The 22,791-nt window shown below is 41.6% G+C and overlaps 1 protein-coding gene across 1 annotated transcript in view; it reads left to right on the top strand.

Moving 5' to 3' along the window:
• ndufaf2 (NADH:ubiquinone oxidoreductase complex assembly factor 2) overlaps positions 1-20,464 on the top strand; it is a 160,417-nt gene extending 139,953 nt beyond the window's left edge. Inside the window, exon 4 of the mRNA XM_072571119.1 lies at positions 19,076-20,464. Coding sequence (XP_072427220.1) covers positions 19,076-19,330 — 255 coding nt within the window. The 3' untranslated portion in view covers positions 19,331-20,464. The remainder of the gene's footprint in view (positions 1-19,075) is intronic.
• Positions 20,465-22,791: the final 2,327 nt, after the last annotated feature.

Raw genomic sequence — 22,791 nt, 5'->3', positions numbered from 1 at the left:
CTTAGTATCTTCCTTTCTTCAATAAAGCTCTTGTGAATCATCTTAAAACATTCATTACTTTATAAACACAATGTAAATATAAGAACTTGATAAAATCAAACCACTGTTGGTGCTGGAAATCTGAAGCAAACACAGAGAATGCTGGAGAACCTCAGCAGATCTGGCAGCATCCATGGAAATAGGCACAAAGGTTATGTTTCTGGTCTGGGATGACTGAAGTTCTGAAGAAGGGTCAGAATGCTACCACACCTGCTCAGTTTCTTCGCCATTCTCAATGTTTGTATGTCAACATAAACTGCTGTTGAAATTTTAGCTTTTACCGTATTCCTATCTATAATACCCCAGCATTTGTTTTACTCTCTGAAAAATCCAATTAGAAGTGATTGAAAGCAGTTCATATACATGCACATTTACATGATAGTGCAGAAGCAATTTACAAGAATTGTTCCAGGAATGAGAAATTTCAGTTATGACTATAGATTTAAGAAGTTGGGACAGTTCTCTTTGTAGATGAGAAAGTTGAGAACAGATCCGATTTTCAAAATTGAGTAGACTGGGTAAAGAAAAATAAGGAGAAATCGTTCCTGCTTGTAAAAGAATCTTGAACCAAAGGGCAGACATTTAAAGTGATTAGCAAAAGCAGCAAACATGATGTGAGGAAAAAAAACTTCTTTTTACAAAGCAAGTAGTTTTTTATGCACTTCTGAGACGTAGGCCACCTCTCGGCCTACCTCTAGTTGCCCTTAAGAAGGTGGTGGTGAGCTGCCTTCTTGAATCGCTATGGTCCATATGCTGTAGGTTGACCAAAAATGCTGTTATGGAGGAAATTCCAGGCTAAATGATGAGGAATGAATTTCTTTGAGAGGTACTGCTAACCTTTCTGCTATGATGAAATGGCATTTACCATGAAAATGGACACCATGGAGTCTTTATTGATCATTGAGGACAAGGCCCTTCTCACCAATTTAAAAAGCATAATTTCCTAGTTTATCTTAGTTGGTTTCTTTGCCTGTGATATCTGAAGCAGGTGAAGCATGAATTTACCAACACTTCATTCAATCTAGTCCACTGTATTTGCTGCTCACAATGTGGTCCACGGTACACTGGGGAAACAAGTCTGCTTTGCAAAACACCAACGTTCTGTATGCAAACATAACTATGAGCTTCTAGTTGCCTGCCGTTTCCAACACACCAGTGTTCCCTGGATAACATCTCAGTCTTGGGCTTGCTGCAGTGCTCCAGTGAGGGTCAACACAAGCTGGAAGACCAGCATTTTCCTGTACACCTCTTTCGATGCAGTTTACCCATCCCCACACCCCAAGCCCAGCGATGACATGGGTTGCCTTTAGCAGAGCCAAATCATTTTCACCTGCATATGGTGTCAGTTACCAGATGTGTTTTCTTCCTGGCATCTGCCCCTTTGTCTGTCTAACTGCTGGTCTCCTTCTACAGGCTCCACCTCCTCCTATTCATTCATTCCTTTTCTCAGCACCCCCTGTCTTCAGCATGTACACCACCTTTTCCCAGCTTCTATCAATTCTGAAGAAGGGTCACTAGACTCAAAATGTTAATTCTTCTTTCTCTCCAAGGAAGCTACCAGAACTGCAATTTCTGTTTTTGTTTTATGAAAAAATCTGTGCTGAATTTTCCTTAAATTTGACTAAGTGTCAATTTTGTGGCATTGTACAGAAGTACTTCCCCTTGTGACCCTGAGCAATTTTCTTGTACAATTTATGTTACTCACCTCATTAAGATTCACTAAATGCCTCCAAGACACCGTGCTATTATGGGTTGTGCTGTGATAGAAATACCCACCATTTATTCAGCAGGCGCTATATTTAAACACTAGCTACACACCATTCTAAATGCTGCAAGTCCAGAATTGATTTTCACAGTTCTAATGTGTGAAGATATCCAAAGGGGATGACTGACAGAGGAAAGTTGGCATTCCTGTTCACGGACAAGGACCCAAAGGGCAGGGGAGTGGACAGGAGGTCATCCCCTTTCCCCAGGGTAGCCAGAGAAGGTCCCAGCACCAGCCCATGCCAGACTGATGTGAAGTTGCCGTCTGGGTTAGTGTGGTATCCATGGTCTAGAAGAGTGTTGGAAGAAAGTTAATTGCTTCCTCAAGGGTGATGTCATCCTATTACCTCACACTCACTCTATCTCTTCTTCTTCATCCACATCCCACCAGAACTCATGGTTTACCAGTCTCACAATCACGTGCAGCATCTTCCTAAATGTGTGTCACTTACCCATTCCTCCCAGATTACTAACCCTCCTTGCCCTCTGCACTTCCTAGTCACTCACCAGGGAAATTTCACCTTTCCTCTACCTACATTTGGAAGGTTACCTGAGGAGTCAGATAACCAGCAGGATTGTGAGAGTGCAGCACGGAGTGGAAAATAAATTGTGGTTGAGACTCGAGGCCTACACCACTTCTCTTAGAAATTGGGGAGGCATAGGACCTTGGAAACAGCAGCTGATGCTAAATTTGAAACAGAGTGACATCACCGAAAAAACCGAAGTGCATTGCTTGGTAAGAAACTGTAGTTTGGCATTGTCTACAAATTGTTGTCCATTCACAAAGTGTTTTTGAAGTGCAGGTCTGAGGAATTCAAGTATGGGACCCTGACTTGGAATTATAGAATCCCTAAAGCGTGGAGGCAGGCCACTCATCCCATCAAGTCCACACCAACCCTTCAAAGAGTAGGCCACTTGAGCTCTCACACCTACCCTATCCCTGTAACCCTGCATTTCCTATGGCTAATCAATCTCACCTGCACATCTCTGGACACTATAGGCAATTTAGCATGGCCAAACTGCCTAACCTGCACATCCTTGAACTGCAGGATGAAACTGGAGGAAACCCATGCAGACAGGGGGAGAATGTGCAAACTCCACACGGTCACCCAAAGGTGGACTCGAACCCAGGTCCCTGGCAGCATGAGGCAGCAGTGCTAATCACTGAGCCACCATGCCATCAATAACGTATATAAGACTTATACAAGAAATTAGAAACCAATCTCATTATTGAATGCGGATTACAAAATCTTGTCAAAGGTCATCGCCAACCGCATCAGGTCTGCTCCACCCTGACCAAACCTGTGCTATACCGGGCAGGAAGATCGCTGAGAGTCTCACACTCCTCAGGGATACGATCACCTAAGTGCAGGACAGAGGGGGTGGGCACCTGCCTCATCAGCCTGGACAAGGAGAAAGCCTTTGACAGGATATTGCATACATATATGAGGGATGTCCGCTCCAAAATAGGCTGTGGGGAGGGAATCGGTAATTGGATCAGACTGCTCTACACCAACTGTCAGCGCAGTCTCCATCAATGGGTGGGAATCAGCTAGCTTCCCTGTAAGATCTGGAATCAGGCAGGGTTGCTCCCTCTCCTGCCTTGTTTGTGTGTTGCATAGAGCCATTTGCCAAATCCATCAGGAAGGATGCGAGCCTGAGAGGGGTGACTATTCCCGGCAGTGGGGCCCTGCAGGTTAAGGCCTCCCTGTACATAGATGACGTTGTGCATCTGTCACCAGTTTGAGCGGGCCTCGGGGGCCAAGGTAAACAGAGACAAGAGCAAGGCCATGCTCTTCGGGAACTGGGCCGACCAATCCTCTATCCCTTTCACCGTCGGGACCGACCACCTGAAGGTACTGGCTATTTGGTTCGGTGGGGCTGGGGCGTGCGCCAAGACCTGGGAGGAGTGGATCAGGAAGATGAGACAGCAACTCGGCAGATGGGAGCAACGGTCGCTCTCCATTACTGGGAGAAACCTGGTCATCAGGTGTGAGGCATTGTCAGTATTGTTATTTGTGGCACAGGTATGATCTATCCCCAGAACCTGTGCTGCCGCAGTCATCCAGGCCATCTTCCACTCATGTGGAGATGAAAAATGGACCGGGTCCGAAGGGACACAATGTACAAAGATCTGGGCAGCGTGGGGAAAAAACACGCCCAATGCCACCCTCGCCCTGATGGCCACCTTTGTGTATGGCTGCATCAAGCTGTGCGTGGATCCCCGGTACGCAAACACCAAGTGTCACTGCATACTGAGGTTCTACCTGTCCCCGGTGTTGCGAAGGATTGGCCCGGACTCGCTGCCGTGGAACGCTTTGAGTAGTTGGACCATTCTGTACTACCTGTCCTTCGTGGAGAAGTTTATGAAGAAACATACCTTTGACCACAAGTCCATCCCGAAGTGGTCAGCACATAGTGTCCTGGAGACCCTTCGGAAAAAGGAGAGGGCGGTTCCCTGACCAGACTGTCAAAGCCATTTGGCAGAATGCCTCATCGCCAGAACTTTCCAACAAGCACCAAGACATGGCTTGGCTGGTGGTGAGAAGGGCTCTGCCTGTGAGATCCTTTATGCACGCCCAGACTCTCTGCTGCGCCGCACGTTGCCCTCAAAGCAGCTGCAGTGGGGACGAGAAGATCGTATGAGGAAAGGCTGAGGCACTTGGGGCTGTTTTCATTGGAGAAAAGAAGGTTTAGGGGTGACTTGATAGAGGTGTACAAGATAATTAGGGGTTTAGATAGGGTTGACTATGAGAACCTTTTTCCACATATGGAGTCAGCTATTACGAGGGGGCATAGCTTTAAATTAAGGGGTGGTAGGTATAGGACAGATGTTAGGGGTAGATTCTTTACTCAGCGAGTTGTGAGTTCATGGAATGCCCTGCCAGTAGCAGTGGTGGACTCTCCCTCTTTATGGGCATTTAAACGGGCATTGGATAGGCATATGGAGGATAGTGGGCTAGTGTAGGTTAGGTGGGCTTGGATCGGCGCAACATCAAGGGCCAAAGGGCCTGTACTGCGCTGTATTTTTCTATGTTCTATGTTCTATGAGACTGTCACACACCTCCTTTTGGAATGTGCCTATGCAGAGGAAGGCTGGAGTGGAATGCAGTGGTGTATGTCGAGGTTCGTCCTGAGCAGCGCCGTGACGCAGTACTCCATGCTCTACGGCCTGTTCCTCGGGACGCACACTGAGACGATCATCAACTCTGTGAAGGATGCTCTCTGGGTGGTCCGAAACCTGTTGCTCTTCCAGCTGAAGGAGTTGACCCTGACTGAGTGTTGCAGACTGGCACATTCCAAGGTCCAGGACTATGTGTTGAGGGACGCGCTGAAGCTTGGGGCAGCTGCCGCCAAGGCACGGTGGGGAAAGACCACTGTGTAACATCTGCCTGCCTAAGCACAGGGATCCGATGCAGTAAGGGGGCTCCGCTTATGTGGAGAGTAATCGTACAGACCTGTAAATATGAATGGAATGTTTAAATATGTATGGCATGACCAATTGTACAGGGAGAAAGTGAGGACTGCAGATGCTGGAGATCGGAGCTGAAAAATATGTTGCTGAAAAGCGCAGCAGGTCAGGCAGCATCCAAGGAGCAGGAGAATCGACGTTTTGGGCATAAGCCCTTCAATGACCAATTGTACATATCATCAAAGTATTTTATGAATAAAATATATTTTTGAAATAAAAAAAAAGACTTATACAAGAAATCTAGGTATGATCTTTGTAAAGCCATCAGGCATACCAAGAGGAAATACCAGATTAGAGTAACAGACTAACCACACGACCATAAGTTGACAGTGGCAAGGCCTGCATGATATACGGCTACAAAGTGAACTCAATGCATTCTATGCTCATTTTGAACAGAAGGTCAGTGAAACGATGTCACCTGCCCCAACAGCATTGGGTGCACCTTTTCCCACAGTCACTGCTCCAGACTTCCGATTAGCCACCTTGAGCATGAACCCGTAGAAAGCGACTGGCCGGGATGGAGTCGCTGGCCGTGCATTAAGATCCTATGTAAACCAGCTGGCAGGCGTACTTAGAACATAGAACGTTACCGTGCAGTACAGGCCCTTCGGCCCTGATGTTGCGCCAACCTTTGGAACCAATCTGAAGCCTATCTATCCTACACTATTCCATTTTCATCCATATGTTTATCCAATGACCATTTAAATGCCCTTAAAGTTGGCAAGGCAGAGCGTTCCACGCCCCTACTACTCTCTCAGTAAAGAAACTACATCTGACATCTGTCCTGTATCTATCATCCCTCAATTTAAAGCAATATCCCCTCGATCTAACCATCACCATCCGAGGAAAAAGGCTCTCACTGTCCACCCTATTTAACCCTCTGATTAGCTTATTTGTTTTAATTAAGTCACCCCTCAACCTTCTTCGAATGGAAATAGGCTCAAGTCCCTCAAGTCCCTTCATACCAGGCAACATCCTAGTAAATCGCCTCTGAACCCTTTCCAAAGCTTCCACCTCCTTCCTGTAATACAGTTCCAGAACTGTATGCAATACTTCAAGTGCAGACACACCAGAGTTTTGTACATTTGCAACATGACCTCATCACTCTGAAACTCAATCCCTCGACCAATAAAAGCTTAACACACTGTATGCCTTCTTAACAACTCTATCAACCTGGGTGGCAACTCTCATGATCTATGTACACCGACACGAAGATCTCTCTGCTCATCTACACTGCCAAGAATCTTACCGTTAGCCCAGTACTCTTTATTCCTGGTGTTCCTTCCAAACTGAATCACCTTGCACTTCTCCGTGTTAAAACTCCATTTGCCTCCTTTCAGCCCAGTTCTGCAGCTTACCTATGCCCCACTGTGACCTGCAACATCCTTCGGCACTGTCCACAACACCACCACCCTTAGTGTCATCCAAACATTTACTAACCCATCCTTCTATGCCCTCGTCCAGGTCATATAAAAATGACAATCAGCAGTGGACCCAAAACAGATCCTTGTGGTACACTGTTACTAACAGAACTCCAGAATGAACATTTCCCATTAACCACCACCGCTGTTTTCTTTCAGCAAGCCAATTTCTGATCTAAACTGCTAAATCACCCTCAATCCCATGTGTCTGTAATTGTTCCAATAGCCTATCATGGGGAATCTTACAAAGCACCTTGCTGAACTCCATATACACCACATCAATTGCTTTATCGTCATCCACCTGTTTGGTCACTTTCTCAAAAAACTCCAGTTTTGTGAGGCACGACCTACCCTTCTCAAAACGGTGTTGACTAACCCTTATCAACTTATTCCTTTCTAGATGATTATAGATCCTATCTCTTACAATCTTTTCCAACAGTTTACCCACAACCGAAGTAAGGCTCACTGGCTTATAATTACCAGGGTTGTCTCTACCCCCCCTCTTGAACAAGGAACAACATTTGCCATCCTCCAGTCTTCTGGCACTATTCCTGTGGACAATGACGACAATAAGAACAAAGAAGATGGTAAAAGACAGGGAGGTGTAGCATTGTTAGTCAAAGACCGTATTACTGTGGCAGAAAGGACATTTGCGGTAGTATGCACTGAGGTTAGAAGCTGGAAAGGAGAGGTCACCCTGTTGGGAGTTTTCTATAGGCCTCCGAATAGTTCCAAAGATGTAATGGATTGCAAAAATGATTCTGGATTGGAGCAAGAGTAACAGGATAGTTGTAATGGGGGCTTTAACTTTCCAATATTGACTGGAAGTACTATAGTTCTACTACTTTAGATGGGTCAGTTTTTGTCCAATGTGTGCAGGAGGGCTTCCTGACACAGTATTTAGACAGGCCAACAAGGGGCAGGCCACATTAGATTTGGTACTGGGTAATGAACCTGGCCAGGTGTTAGATTTGGAAGTAGGTGAGCACTTTGATGATAGTGACCACAATTCGGTTATGTGTACCTTAGCGATGGAAAGGGATAGGTAAATACCACAGGGCAAGAGTTATAACTGGGGGAACTAGCACGGCAACAAATCAGAGATAAAAACTCTGTTTATTCGACCTCCAAGTTTCCATTCTAGCTCCCTGAATTTCTGCTGTAAATCCCCATCCCCTTTCCTATCTATGTCATTAGTGCCTGTGAGGACCACAACTTGGGGCTTCACCCCCTCTCCCTCCAGGATCCCAAAAACATGATCCAGGATATCATGAACCATGGCACCTGGGAGGCAACACACCAACCATGAGTCTGTCTCATTTCCACAGAACCTCCTATCTGTCCCTCTAACTATGGTATCCCCACTGACTAATGCTCTGCTCCTCTCTCCCCTTCCCTTCTGAGCAACAGGGACAGATTCTGTGCCAGAGACCTGCACCCCATGGCTTACCCCAGTAAGTCGTCCCCCGCAACAGTATCCAAAACAATATACCTGTTGTTGAGGGGAACGGCCACAGGGGATCCCTGCACTGCTTGCCGATTCTCTTTCTGTCTCCTGATGGTAACCCATTTGCCTTTTTCTTGCACCTGAGGTGTGACTACCTCCCTGTAAGTCCTCTCAATAACCCCCTCCACTTCCCAAATGATCCGAAGTTCATCCAGCTCCAGCTCTAGTTCCCGAATGCAGTTTTCGAAGAGCTGGAGCTGGGTGCACTTCCCGCAGATGAACTCAGCAGGCACACTACCTTACCTCCCACATTGTGCAGAAGGAACATTCAACTGCCATAGCCTCCATTCCCACTATTCTAAATTCCCAAAGAAACTATTGAAAAATAACGAATAAAAAGTAAACTATTTACCGTATCAATCCAGCACACAGAACCTTTTTTCTGGTTAGAGGAGGAGGATGGGTAGGAGATGCTACCTAAGTGCAACCACCCAAAAATATTTCTTCACTTACTCAGTAGTCCCATGTCCGCTCCTGCTCAGCATACGTTCCGTCTATTCACGAGGTAAGTTTTTAAAGCACTTATTTACCTTCCTGGCAGCCTCGCTCCCTCTGTCCTCACTGCTCCTGAATAAATGGAGGCCTGACTCTCAAGGTAAGTCCCTTTTAAGTGGAAAGCTTACCTCCTGGCAGCCTCCACTCAATTTTCCCTCTCTCCTTGCTGCTCCCAAGAAAATGGCAAAATATTTGCAATTTTATCCTCTCCTTACTTTGATCTGAAGCATGCAGCAGCTTCAAGAAGGCTACTATCATCCCATTTCTAAATTTGCCTGACTGTCTTTTACTCCAATTTGTATTGCTGATTCTCTATATGCCATACGAGTGGTGCCCTAAGAATCTAAGAGCAGAGAAGTGAAAATTTAACAGCACTCTGACGCTATCTGAAGGATAGTGATATGGCTGTGATAACAACACAGAGTCTGCCAAAATCACTGTGGGCCTACAGACTTTGGGTATACGTTTGGAAGTGGAAGAATGAAAATAGTTTAGCATTGAACTATATGTATCTTCTTACAGAACAAAATAGTCATTCAGCATTGAAACAGACACTTTGGTCCAGTAGTCTATGCCAACCATGTTCCCAAACCAAACTCGTGCTATCTGCCTGCATTTGGTCCATAATCCTCCAAACCTTTCCTCTTCCAGGAGCAAGCTTAAAGCATTGGAGAAGCATTTGGCCCTGGTTTATATGATAATTTGAAATGTACACTTGTGAATTAACATAAGCAGACATTAATAAACATAACTATATAATTAAGGGCAGGCAATGGCCTTGTGATATTATCACTGGGCTGTTAATCCAGAGACCCAGATAATGTTCTGGGACCACTGTTCGAATCCCACCACGGCAGACGGTGGAATTTGAATTCACTGACAAAAAAAAAATCTGGAATTAAGTGTCTAATGATGACCATGAATCCATTGTCAATTGTTATAAAAACCCATCTGGTTCATTAATGTCCCTTAGGGAAGGAAACTGCCATCCTCACCTGGTTTGGCCTACATGTGATCCAGACCCACAGCAATGTGGTTGACTCTCAATTGCCCTCTAGGTAATTAGGGATGGGCAATAAATGCTGGCCTAGCCAGCGATGCCCTCATCCTGTGAATGGATAAAAAATATATTATAGAGGACATTGTATCTGGAGCCCTGCTCATTCAAGCTCCAATTCTACATAATCTAACATCACCATGACTAGCTGTTTTCAGATGTGAGTACTATACATAGAATAAGTGTAAAAGGATATAATTTCCTTTATTGTGTAGTTTATATTAAAAATTGGGAGAGGTGAAGTTATATATTCAAAACCAATTCAGAAAAGACTGGGACTACTTTCCCTTAAAACTTAACACCTACCTTCTGTTTGAACAAAGTCAGAAGTCACACGACACCCTGAAATTGCAAGCTTTCGTAGCACGACCCTCTCGTCGCGTACCTGGCAAAGGAGCAACGTTCCAAAAGCTTGTAATTTCAAATAAACCTGTTGGACTATAACCTGGTCTCATGTGTCTTGTGATTTTGTCCACAACAGTCCAGCTCCAGCACCGGCACCTCCACATCCTCCCTTTGTTTGGAGCAGTAGGATCTAGGTGCATGGATTGATTCACCAAATGGTGGTTCCCCAGATTCAGCTAGGTCATTACAAAGGGGAAAACCATCATAGGAGGTATCATTATGTGCTGCAATACATGCCTTTTACTGTCTGTGTCAGGATGGCATTAGAAAAATCTGTGTGAGAGTAGACCATAGATGTGTTTAATGGAAAGCTAGATGTAGATTTATAGTTGACTAGGCATATGAGGAGTAAAAGTTGAAGGATATATTTTAGAAAAACAGATGATGAGAATTTGGAGGAGGCTGAACACCAGCAGACAACAGTTGGGTCAAATAAAGTATTTTATGCTTTAAGTTCTATATAATTGAGAAGCAAGTCCAACTGTTTATAGGCAAGATATGTAAAAGAAGGTCACAGCACAAATTACCACTGAAGCTCTCAAGCTCCTCATTTATAGCTGCCTCATTTGATGCCAACAATAGTTAGTCTTAACATTTTCAGTCGGCCATACCATGGGAGATTCATTAATAATATATAAAAATGTTTAACAGTATGTTTTATGATTTGATCAAAATTCTTTGTTATTCTCTCTCTCTCTCTCTCTCTGTCCCTGTGCTCTCCAGAAATGGGTTCAGCATCTTTATAGTTCAATGCATTTTATTACAGGGATGTCTCATCCAGAATGTCTACACAGTTTGAGGGGCATTAATGCTGAAAATTGCAAATACTGCAACTTTAATGTACATACTGGGTTATGCTTTTCTGGCTACATCATGTGAACCCTGACAAACAGCAAGCAACTGGCTTCATTGAGAAGCTAGCTTATGATTTATGTACTTGCAAATGAGTGTATTATTAGTCTGGCGCTTATTCAAATATGAAAAAATCTTTTGAAACAAAGCTGGATTTGCAAAAAAGGATCAAAACAGGACAAGGTATTGTCCCTTCAATAACAACAGCTATTCAGATTAATTTGTTGATTGTTATGATGTTTTTATAAAGAAACACTAAATTATTATGATTTTTAAAAGCTCATCAAAATAACAAGACCATGACAAATTTTAATTTGAGTCTTATTAATCAGAAGATATGTACAATGATCCGCGATGTTCAATGAGTATGTTAAACAATGGTTGTTTCAGATATTTACTATTGGCAAGAAAAGGCATGCTAGGTAGCTCTACCTACAGACTGAAACCCTTTATTTAATACTTTACTAATTAAACAGTTGAATATTGAACATGTTTTGCACTTCATACTACACAAATATGCTTCATGTCCCTTTAAATGTATATGAGTAGTACTAATAACAGTATTTAAGATTAACTTAGTTGCACAAATGGTAAAATAAGAAAAACTTGAATATTGTTTCACAGAATTTGCATCTTTCATTTAACTCCAAGAGTACCTAAATCACAAGCAAGTCACATAGTTAGACCATGTTTTATTTTATGGTTGCAATGATTAACCCTTTGAATGCTATCGACAATAAATAATAAAGTAGGCAAATAAATTGATTTTGTTAGGTATACAGTCGGAAAAATATTGAGGTATAGTGGTGAATCTTGGTGGAAGATATTATTTCAGAGAAATGTATTCTCTGCCAGCCTCTCAGCGACATGCATATAAATAACTATTATCAGGAACCATCTGCTGACTTGATGCAGTTCTCCCTGTGGGAGATATTACATGTCAATGTTTTGAATCGTTTCAGACTCCTACCCAAGTACACGAGCGTGTAAATGTACAAGTCTGTTACTATTTCAAATCCGGACTACTATCTTGCTAAAGGCAAAGCAATACCTTTTCGTGCAACCTGACTCAAAACCTCTAATTAGAAATCAGCTATGACAATATGTGAAAGTAATGGTTGATTTGTTGAAAAATTAACTTGTTCAAAGTTGTTTCTTAAGAGAATTTCTCTATACCAAATTCATTTGATTTTTCTAAAGTCTAATTGTCAGCCTAATTCATTGTCACAAATGAACAACTTGTTACAGTTGAAATTGGTAAACACTGCGTTGAAAATGTAGCAAAAACTAAGTTAAATTCAAGCATTTTTTTTCAACATTTAAATTTGATTTGATTTATTGTCCCGTGTATTTATTACAAATACAATGAAAAGCTGTTTGGTGTCACCACGCTCCAGCACCACCTGGAACAAAGAGTCACCACTCTCTGGTGCCATCTTGCCTCCATCAATGCAGCCGCCGCCACCGTGAGTTCATGCTGACCAACCTTGCTGATGAAGCTATTGCCGGTGATGCAGGGTCCTGCACTGCGACCACACTCGCCGCCGTCACCACCTCCACCATTAGGTATCTGGGCCTAGCCACGGACCTGAAGCCTTGACTCAGCCTGCAAGTCTGAACCAGGTGATTAACCCTGAGATCTACTCTTCGCTCACTGGAGACCTCAGACTGGACTGGAGCTGCCTTTGCCTTGTCCTTGTGTTACTGCTGCTGCCACCAGATGCCTTCTCCTTCAGCATTTACTCGGCCTTGCTACTGCCAGGCCACCACCACTCCATGTTCGTCCACATTCCAAGCAGGGCCCCTCTCACTGATGCCAATGCTGATTCAAAGGCCAATAATGTCCAGGTCTTGATTAAAGGATTCGGAATCTTTACATAATTTGGTCAGAGATCCCATAAAAAGACGTGTTTCTTTGCCACACAGAAGTACCAGGCTGTAAATTTTGCATCGCCTGTACGTTTTATACTCCACATTGAGCACACTGGGTCACAACTGCATACAAGTCACATGTTGTTTTTCTGTTTTGGTCTTAATGCTTTACCAAAGCTACAGTCCCAATTGAAAATGGTCAGAATAGTGACAGTATGCATCATGCGTGGTCTGCATGGATGCTCAAACAACATACTAAAAACCTTGGACGATTTTTGGTCTCACTTTAGTAATTACAAAAGTCTCTGGTCTAGATGTGGCTACGTTAGTTTCAGAAACATAGCTTTCATTTTTTTATCCATCAAAAGCATAAGATTATATTCTGGAAATGTAAACATTTCTGCTATTTTGGTTTCTTGAAATAGGAGCCAAATGCCATGTAAGCACCCAAAAAGTACACAATGTATATTGCTAAGGTGTTGTAATTATTCTCTAAGTAGCAGATGATATCACCTATTGGCTGGCCATAAAATCTCTCACATTCCAGCACAGGACCAACAGCCTGAAGAGTAATGGTGCCACAGTTGGTCTATGCATTTAACTGTGATAAGACCAAGATAATAGTAACAAGGCCTTCCCATCACCATCAGGCAACAGAACATCAAGGATGTTGACTTCTTACCTACTTGGAACATCTCCAGAAAGGGTGATGGGAAGGTGAGCATCCACTCGAGAATGGATGTTGAGTAGCATCAGTCTTCCAGCAACAATACTATTAACCCACCCAACCCAACCAGTCTGTAGTAGTACCAAATTCAGTCAATTCCACGAGACATGGAAAAGAGCAACAAGGTGGACACTTTCCATCAGTTTTCCTTACATAAAATCTGGAACATCAAACAGAGAGACAACATTACCCTTAAAGAGGTGCTACAGAGAATTTGTCAGAGGTGCCTTCAAAACATTATGGCAAAAATATGATTGAGATTGACAGGACACATACTTCACTTCCTGGATGTACACCCCACTAGAGTGGAATTAGAATGGACACTACCAATTGGAAAAAGAAGACAGGCCAATACTTTCCAAAACAAAAACTCACTGAAAGTCTGTGGGCAAGTGTAAGTGCTATAGAACACTTGGATGTTGCTGACCTTGTATTCTGGTATGAGTTAGTCCTCAACTTAAAGAAGGCCCAAGATCATGTACATGTGATATTTGTGACCTCTCATAAAACCCCTTATTTGAGCATATTTATATATACTAACTTCCTAAGAATTCACTTTTAATTGTCCTATCTATTTTATTTGACTTCACAATTTGTCCCTTGATTTAAATAGTATGTAAAATTCCTACCAAAATGACTAACGGAACAAAACCATAGTGAGCTCCAACCACAGTTCTGAAATAAATCAACAATTGAAATGCTTTTTTAAAATTCTATTTACTGTATGCTTTTGTAGTTTAGAAGCAGTAGCACAGACACAAATTGAATAGTTTGCACTAATCAGACTGAATTTACATTTCAGTGTCAAATCTAGATCCCATTGTCGTAGAAATAATGAATTATAGTATTGTATTTAATTGTGATAATATGTAGTTTAAGTTTTGAACTTCTCTGTCATAATTTCAGTATTGCTAATGAAAATTAGCATGATGTGGTTTTGTCTTGTTACTTTCATTTCAAGATATCACTTAAGGTATATTCTTCTCTTTTCACACCTGTGCACAATTAGTGTTAATATAATTTCCCCTAATTAGAATAGATGGTCTAGGGCTGTTACTACAACACATTTAAGAGACAAGATAAACACTAACAGAGATATGTAGTCTGAGTATGGCAGTGCTTTTCAAACATTGATCTCAAAGGAATACCCGGAGATACAGTAGATTTATTCTACAATACATCATGAAAATACATCACACATTGTTATTTGTTTTCCAATTTCATCATTGAAAAATGTCTTTTCCTTTTAACTCAGTCCCTAAGGCTAATTTTTTTTGCAAGACCACAAATGGATTCAAATGTAGGACCATTTAGTATTGTCCCTCTGGTATATGCCCGAAACGTCGATTCTCCTGCTCCTTGGATGCTGCCTGACCTACTGCATCTTTCCAGCAACACATTTTTCAGCTCTGATCTCCAGCATCTGCAGTCCTCACTTTCTCCTAGTTGATTTTAACCTACTGCGAATCCTATTGCAAGGATGCCTTCCTTGAAGAAGCTCTCTTCCTCCCTCTACAAGGATTTCAGTGAGTCCCTCTCTCACTGCACCCCCCAGGTCATCTCCTCTGTCCTGCATTCCCAACGCCCCTCCCCCAAGTCCCTCCTCTCCACCTTTTATCTTAGTGTGCTTGGCGTTCCTTCCTCATTCCTGAAGAAGGGCTTATGCCCGAAACATCGATTCTGCTGCTCCTTGGATGCTGCCTGACCTGCTGCGCTTTTCCAGCAACACATTTTTCAGCTCTGATCTCCAGCATCTGCAGTCCTCACTTTCTCCTCTGGTATATCACCTATAATCTAAGAGCAACCAGCCTTCAACTACCTTTCTGAAATCTGATTTAACCTGTTAATCACTATTTTTTAACATGTATCCATGAGATGTGAGCGTCGCTGGCTGGGCCAGCATTTAATGCCCATCCCTGGCTGGCCATGAGAAGGTGGCAGTGAGCTACCTGCTTTATGTGCTGGAGTCCATTTAGAATAGATAGGCCTGCAACACTGTAAGGGAGACTGTTCCAGGACTTTGACTGAGTGACACTGAAGGAACAGCAGTATATTTCCAAGTCAGGATCTGAGTAGTATCCTCCGAGAAGGTAGTGGTTGTGGATTTGGAAGGCTTGTTGAATATTTGCCGCACATAATGTAGATGATACACACTGCTGTTACTGTAGAGAGAATATTTGTGAACTGGGGAGTGGTGGTTTTGTGGTGATATCACCAGACTGGTAATCTACTACCTAAAGCTAATGTTCTGGAGACATGGGTTTGTATCCCACCACAGCAGATGGTGAAATTTGAAATGAATAAAATCCAGGATCGGGGTTAATCTATTGGTAACCATATAACTATTGTCAACTGTTAGAAAAGTCCATCTTGGTCACTGATGGGAAAGGAATGGAAATCATTGTCTGCCTGTCTCACAATGCCTCAAAAAAATTCTTAAATAGCTTTGCTTCCCCCCCCCCCCCTTCCAATTGTACCTACCTGCAAATCTATGAAACCTCCCTTTGAATTCTCCATTCTTCTGACTCCTTCCTTTAATCCATTGTATTTCTGAAATTCTCTTCATAAAATTTGTCTTTTCCTCCTAGTCTATCTTTGATGTGAAATTTTTATTCCTTCCATCTTTGTACTTTGTTCAATGTTAGTTGGAATGTAATTGACCTTTATAATACTTGATTTTGTTAAAACTCTGAATCAGTAAGCATTTTAAGCATATTTTGTCTTAATTACACTGCACTGAAATGAAACATTTAAGTGCAGTGTGAATTCTAATCCAATGAATGAAATGGGGATCTGAAAGATGGCAGGTACCTAATTGAGTAAGGTACCTTGAGTAAATTCTGCCAAGAAATGTGATAAAAACAGGTTCAATAGTAATTTTGAAATAGGAAATAGATGTGCTATGGAGAAAAGAAAGAAAATTAGTATAATCTTCTTTGGTTCTGAAGAAAGGTTAGTTTGGACTTGAAGCATTCAGTTTCTCTCTCCACAGATGCTGCCAGACCTGCTGAGTTTCTCCAGAATTTTGTTTTTGTTTAGATGTCCAGCATCTGCATTTTGCTTTTAATAGAATCAATAATTGTTTGGTTCCTTAAGACCATAAGACATAGGAAGGGAAGTAAGGCCGTTCGGCCCATCGTGTCCACTCCACCATTCAATCATGGCTGATGGGCATTTCAACGCCACTTACCCGCACTCTCCCCATATCCCTTAATACCTTGCGCGATCAAGAATTTATCAATCTCTGTCTTGAAGACATTTAACGTCCTGGCCTCCACTGCGTTCCGTAGCAATGAATTCCACAGACCCACCACTCTCTGGCTGAAGAAATGTCACCTCATTTCCGTTCTAAATTGACCCCCTCTATTTCTAATGCTGTGCCCACGGGTCCTAGTATCCCCGCTTAATGGAAACAAATTCCCTGCGTCCACCCTTTCTAAGCTATGCATTTTCTTGTAAGTTCCTACTAGATCTCCCCTCAACCTTCTGAACTCTAATAAATACAATCCCAGGATTCTCAGCCCTTCGTCACTAACCCAGTTCCATTAGAGAAACAGATAACTGGTAGAATGCGTAAGCACTCAAAATGACAACGAGGGAAATGTTCAGCAGCTATTCTATCGAATGTGTGTAATACCATTTTATTGTGACGCTGTTGGTCTTACTATTCTTTTCTGCTCAACCACCAGTTGCTGCCGTGTTGATGAACCAAAGTTCCCTCCCACTGAACTTCAGCAAAGCTGGGAATAATCCCAATTATATTTCCCAATAGGAAATAGCCCCAACCAATATACCAAGTCTTTGAACTTGATTGGATCAGCTGTTTCTGATCCAATTTATTTGATCCATCCTAAATGGATATGAAGTTGCCCACATTGCAGTATCCAGTTTCTTTTCATATGATATCAAATTATTTGCCTCATCATTCTGTTTGGAAGTTTATTCCATGTGCTATCACACTTCTTGTGAAAAATAACCTAATGCTAACTATCCTAAATTTGCTTTTTGGTAGTTTGAATCCTTGTTCCCTACTGCATCTCTTGCGATTTAACTTAGTTATATTCTATATTTATATTTTTCTATTCTCCTAACTCTTAAGAAGGGAATTCCAGGATATTGACCTAGCCATAGTGAAGGAATGGTGGTATATTTCCAAGTCAGGATGGTGAGTGGGCTTGAAGGAAAACTGTGGTGTTGTGGTGTTTCCATGTATTTGCTGCCCTTTTCTTTCTCAATGGAAGTGGGCAGGGTTTGGAAGGTGTCGTCTAAGGATCTTGGTGAATTTCCACACTGTGTCTTGTAGATAGTACACACTGGCTGCTACCAATAAAAGACTCTTCACTCATCTCCTCCCTCAATATAAAGTTTTCCTTAGTTAGACCCTTGACTTTAACTATTTAGCCTTGTAATTCCAGAACATCCTGTTCTTAAATATCTTCCTTGTCTCCCAGCATCAGCATTGGTTTCATTTCTCAAGAGTGCAGTTTGACCAGAAAGCTGTATAATTTGATCACGACGTTCTCTAATTTGCATGTGAAGTTGTCCCATATTGCATTGGTTTTGTTAATTTGTGCTGAGTTACCTATTAATACCTGCAAGGTTCTTTCAGCTTCACCCTCAATACCATTCATGTAGTGTTTCTGTGACCCATTTCAATGTGCAACACTTTTTTGTTTAGTTTGACATTGTAGAAGAAGTGTTTGAAGTATTTTATGTACTTTAGAAATGTGTTGCTGTACTAAGCGATTTAATTAGAGGAGAGGGTGACTACTCAACTGGAGCGAGAGTTACCAGTTCAGGTAAGTGCCAATAACATTCAGGCTTTGAAATCCTGCTGATCTAAGGCATTGTAAGTCATTGTTAGAAAAACAAGGGAGGTGTTGGGGATGCAGTGAGCATGGAAAACCTGAGACTTGAAGGGAACAAAGGAGTTGATGAAGCTCCCTTAAAGCAAATATTTGTGCAAAAGTGTCCTGGTTCTTATTAAAAACGCCTAGAACAGCATCTACTGTCATAGCTTTTACTGCTATAGCTATACCAGAAGAACTTTCAATGAGAACACATTTGACTTGAATGAGACATTTTTTCTTTAAGATAAACTTCAGTGCTTCACAGAGTTATTTGAAAAAGCAATCAGTTCTTTCCCTTAATTCTAAATAGTGTGCCTCAAAAGATTGGCAATATGGTGAAATTAACATGTCGTGGTTAGTAGGAAAATAATATATTGGAATGAAAGCTGTGAAAGAAGGAAGATCATCTCAAAATAGAGAAAGGACTATGTTGAAATATTTTTTGTGATAAATTGGCAATTCAGTGTCTCCAAATGTATTTGCTGTAACAATATACTAAGATTTTAATTCTTTTAGCAAACTTGATTCAGTGCAAAAGTAAATAGTTTTGGTCTACATATCCTAATGAGTAACGTTGAAATTTGTGTTTAAAATTGTTTTTTGTATTTGCAAAGGAAATTCTCCACAATGAAGAATATAGGAAAATGATTAAGATAAACGCCGATGAAGTACAACAGAAGGAGGAGATTAGGAGAGAAAAAGAATATGAGGAAGGTCTTGTTGCACGGCCAATTCGAACCCAAACCAAGGGACATGCCTCTGCAACTTATTATGGAAAGGATGACCTATCTTCAGAACCCTCAAGTACAGCAAATACCTTCCAGCCAGGTGGCTGGTTACCACCAGAAAACTCAAACAAGAAAAAATAACTTTATTTTTGCCTTATGGTTTGAAGACTGTTAACCAGAAATATCTAGCATATAAACAAAGGAACTGTGTACACATACAGCAATTATCTCATTTCTCTAATACAGCAGTCAGAGTGTTTTGTATTTTCTTCAGTTTAAGTTTTTAAATTCAAACCTTGGCACTTGAAGAGTCTTCTGACAAGGTCATCGGTTTCAAGTATTCCGTAGTTTTTTTAAAAATCTGCTTTTCTATGGGTAGTTTATTTTACTTCCTCAAGAGTTAGGGCAAAAGGTTTGCATGAAGTTTGTAAATCATTGCTTTAGTCTAAGTTGGAATTGAAGTATTTAAACAGTTTCAAATATGCAAACTAGAAATACTTCTCAACAGTGGGGTGCAGTGAAGGGGGAGCTAATCCTCAGCAAAAACAAAGTACCACATGGACACCTAGAACATCTTTTCTTAGATCTAAAAATTAATTGCTCAGTTGCACCAAATGCCCAACTCTCAAAACTTGAGTTAATTAGCCTGATGTAATGTCAAAAACTTTCTGTTTTACACACGACTATAATCTAGTTGTTGATATTGAGCCCACTTAATAGAAGAATGAATCAGTTACTTCAGTTTACTGGACGGTTTGCAATGCAGAGTAGCGCTGACAACATGAGTTTAATTTCTGTAACAACTGAGGTTACCATTAAGAACTCTCCTTCTCAACCTCTCCTTTCGCCTGAAGTGTGGTGACCCTCAGGTTAAACCATCACCAGTCATCTCTGTCGCATAAGAGAGCATCCCTATGGTCCTCTAGGTTTGTGATAACTTTAGCATTGCCTGTCAGAAAATACTACAGTTAGTATAACAATAGAAAATCTTGTGCTTATTATATTAATTTTTAAAAAATTACTGAAACACACTATATATTTGAAGTAATTCATTTTCTGAAACAATGACACCAGCCTGTATTAATTGTATCGATTACATTTTGTCAATTGCTTGTTAGAAGTCTAGATTGCTGATAAGTAGAATGCAATTTTAAATTGTATTCTTTTCCTTCTTTGTTTAAATAATTTTGAATGTTTATCTGCTGGTGTGTACTTTGCTTGTCAGAATATTTAGTTTTCATTCTGCTGGTAAGAATTGTAAATAAATTCTTTAATAAAGCATGCAATATACCAAAATAATTTTGTTTTAATTTGTAACTAATGTGTTGTTGTAATCAATACTTAGTAATGAACCACCCGCATATATAGCATAACTGAAGACACTTATTTTAAACAAGGCCAGTGGCTAAACCTTTCAATTGGTCTATTAAACTTAATCCCCAAATGCAGTATAGTCCTTCAAGAGTCTGTTTTGAGTTACCATCTAATTTTTTCTTGTTCTCTGTAGGTTTTGAAATCATTGCCCCACTTCAGGATAATTATTCGGAACTCTTCCTGTTGATTGACCCATTTATGGAGTAATTGGCACTCACTGTATGTGTCACCAAGTGTGTATTTGACCATGGATGATTTTCCTCTGTTGCATCTAATAACATTCGGCAATTCAACCAATTAATGTGAAATAACTGAAAAAAAGTTAATGTGAAATAAATTAACAACTCGTAATCCCAACAATACGTTCTGGCTCCCCACACGGATAGTCATGGTTCACAGATTTCTGGTCCATAAAATTATATAGGTTAGGAATTTCAGAAGCACTTATCTATGAAGTACCAGTGCCCATGGGAACTATGAATGGAGCCTTGCAACCTACACATAATATTAGACCATTTGAAGATGTTTTCACAAAGAGCCACAATAATACTTGTTTGAGGTTGATGTACCATTTTTGTGAGGTCTTAAGTGTTGGGTATGTGGATAATATGTGGGGGAAAAAAAAGTAAGGCTAGAAATGTACTGTCAGCTGTGGCTAAATGTAGCACCCTTTCCTCAGAGTTAGAACACCATCTCTAGGGATTTGAACCATAATCCAGGCTGACACTAAGAGCAGGACTGAGGGAATGCTACTCTGTAAGTGGTGCCATCTTTTCATACTGCCTTGGAAGATCAACATCCTATGATATCATTTTGAGGAAGTTCTGCCCTATCAAATATTTATCTGCAAACAATAGATATATCTGATCATTAGCATATTACTGGGTTTTTTTATATAGATTAGATTACTTACAGTGTGGAAACAGGCCCTTCGGCCCAACAAGTCCACACCGCCCCGCCGAAGCGCAACCCACCCATACCCCTACATTTACCCCTTACCTACCACTACGGGCAATTTAGCATAGCCAATTCACCTAACCTGCACATCTTTGGACTGTGGGAGGAAACCGGAGCACCCGGAGGAAACCCACGCAGACACTGGGAGAATGTGCAAACTCCACACAGTCAGTCGCCTGAGGCGGGAATTGAACCCAGGTCTCTGGCGCTGTGAGGCAGCAGTGCTAACCACTGTGTTATGGGACCATAATGGCTCCAAATTGATATCCATTGCCCTACGTTTCAATAGTAAATGTACCTTTCAAAGTATTTAAATGTCAATAAATAGTTACACTCACACTTGCATTTAAATAAGAAAAATTTTGGGTCTAGGCTATCTCCTTGATACATTTGAAGAGGGGTTAGTCTGGTCCATAACTGTGGTGAGTGACTAACACTGCAGTCCAAATGGTACGGGTTGACCAACAATACTCTTAGGAAGGGAATTCCAGGATATTGACTCAGCTATAGTGAAGGAAAGGTGATATATTTCCAAGTCAGGTTGGTGAGTAGCTTGGAGGGGAAATTTACAGATTGTGGTATTTCCATGTATCTCCTGCCCTTGTCCTTCTAGATGGAAGTGGTTGGGGTTTGGAAGTGCTGTTTAAGAATCTTCGGTGAATTTATGCAGTAGATAGTAGACACTGCTGCTAATGAGCATTGGTGGCAGATGCTTGTGGATGTAGTGGCAATCATGTGGGCTGCTATGTCCTGGATGGTGTCAAGCTTCTTAAGTATTGTTGAAGCAGTACTCATCCAGGAAAGTGGGGGATATTCTATCACACTCCTGATTTGTGCCTTGTAGATGATGAACAGGCTTTGGGAAGTCAGGAGGTGAATTACTCACTGCAGTATTCCTAGCCTCTGACCTGCTCTTGTAGCCAAAGTGTTTATGTGGCAAGTACATTGGAGTTTTTGGTCAATGGTAACCCCAAGGATATTGATAGTGGGGCATTCAGTAATGGTAACACCATTAAGTGTCAAGGGACGGTGGTTAGAGTGTCTGTTATTGGAGATGGTCATTGCCTGGCATTTGAATTCAGTATCTGAGGAGTCATGAATTGTGCTGAACATTGAGCAATTGTCGCAAACATCCCCACTTCTGACCTTATGATAAGAAGCTGAAGATTGTTGGGCCAAGGACACTGCCCTATGAACTCCTGCAGGGATATCCTAGAGTTGAGATAACTGACCTCCAACAATCACAACCACCTTCCTATGTGCTAGGTATG

The sequence above is a fragment of the Chiloscyllium punctatum genome, chromosome 1 (genome assembly GCF_047496795.1).
Source record: "Chiloscyllium punctatum isolate Juve2018m chromosome 1, sChiPun1.3, whole genome shotgun sequence".
NCBI classification, from domain to species: Eukaryota; Metazoa; Chordata; class Chondrichthyes; order Orectolobiformes; family Hemiscylliidae; genus Chiloscyllium; species Chiloscyllium punctatum.
Note: the sequence above shows the minus strand (reverse complement) of the source record. Positions and strands in the feature narration are given on the sequence as shown.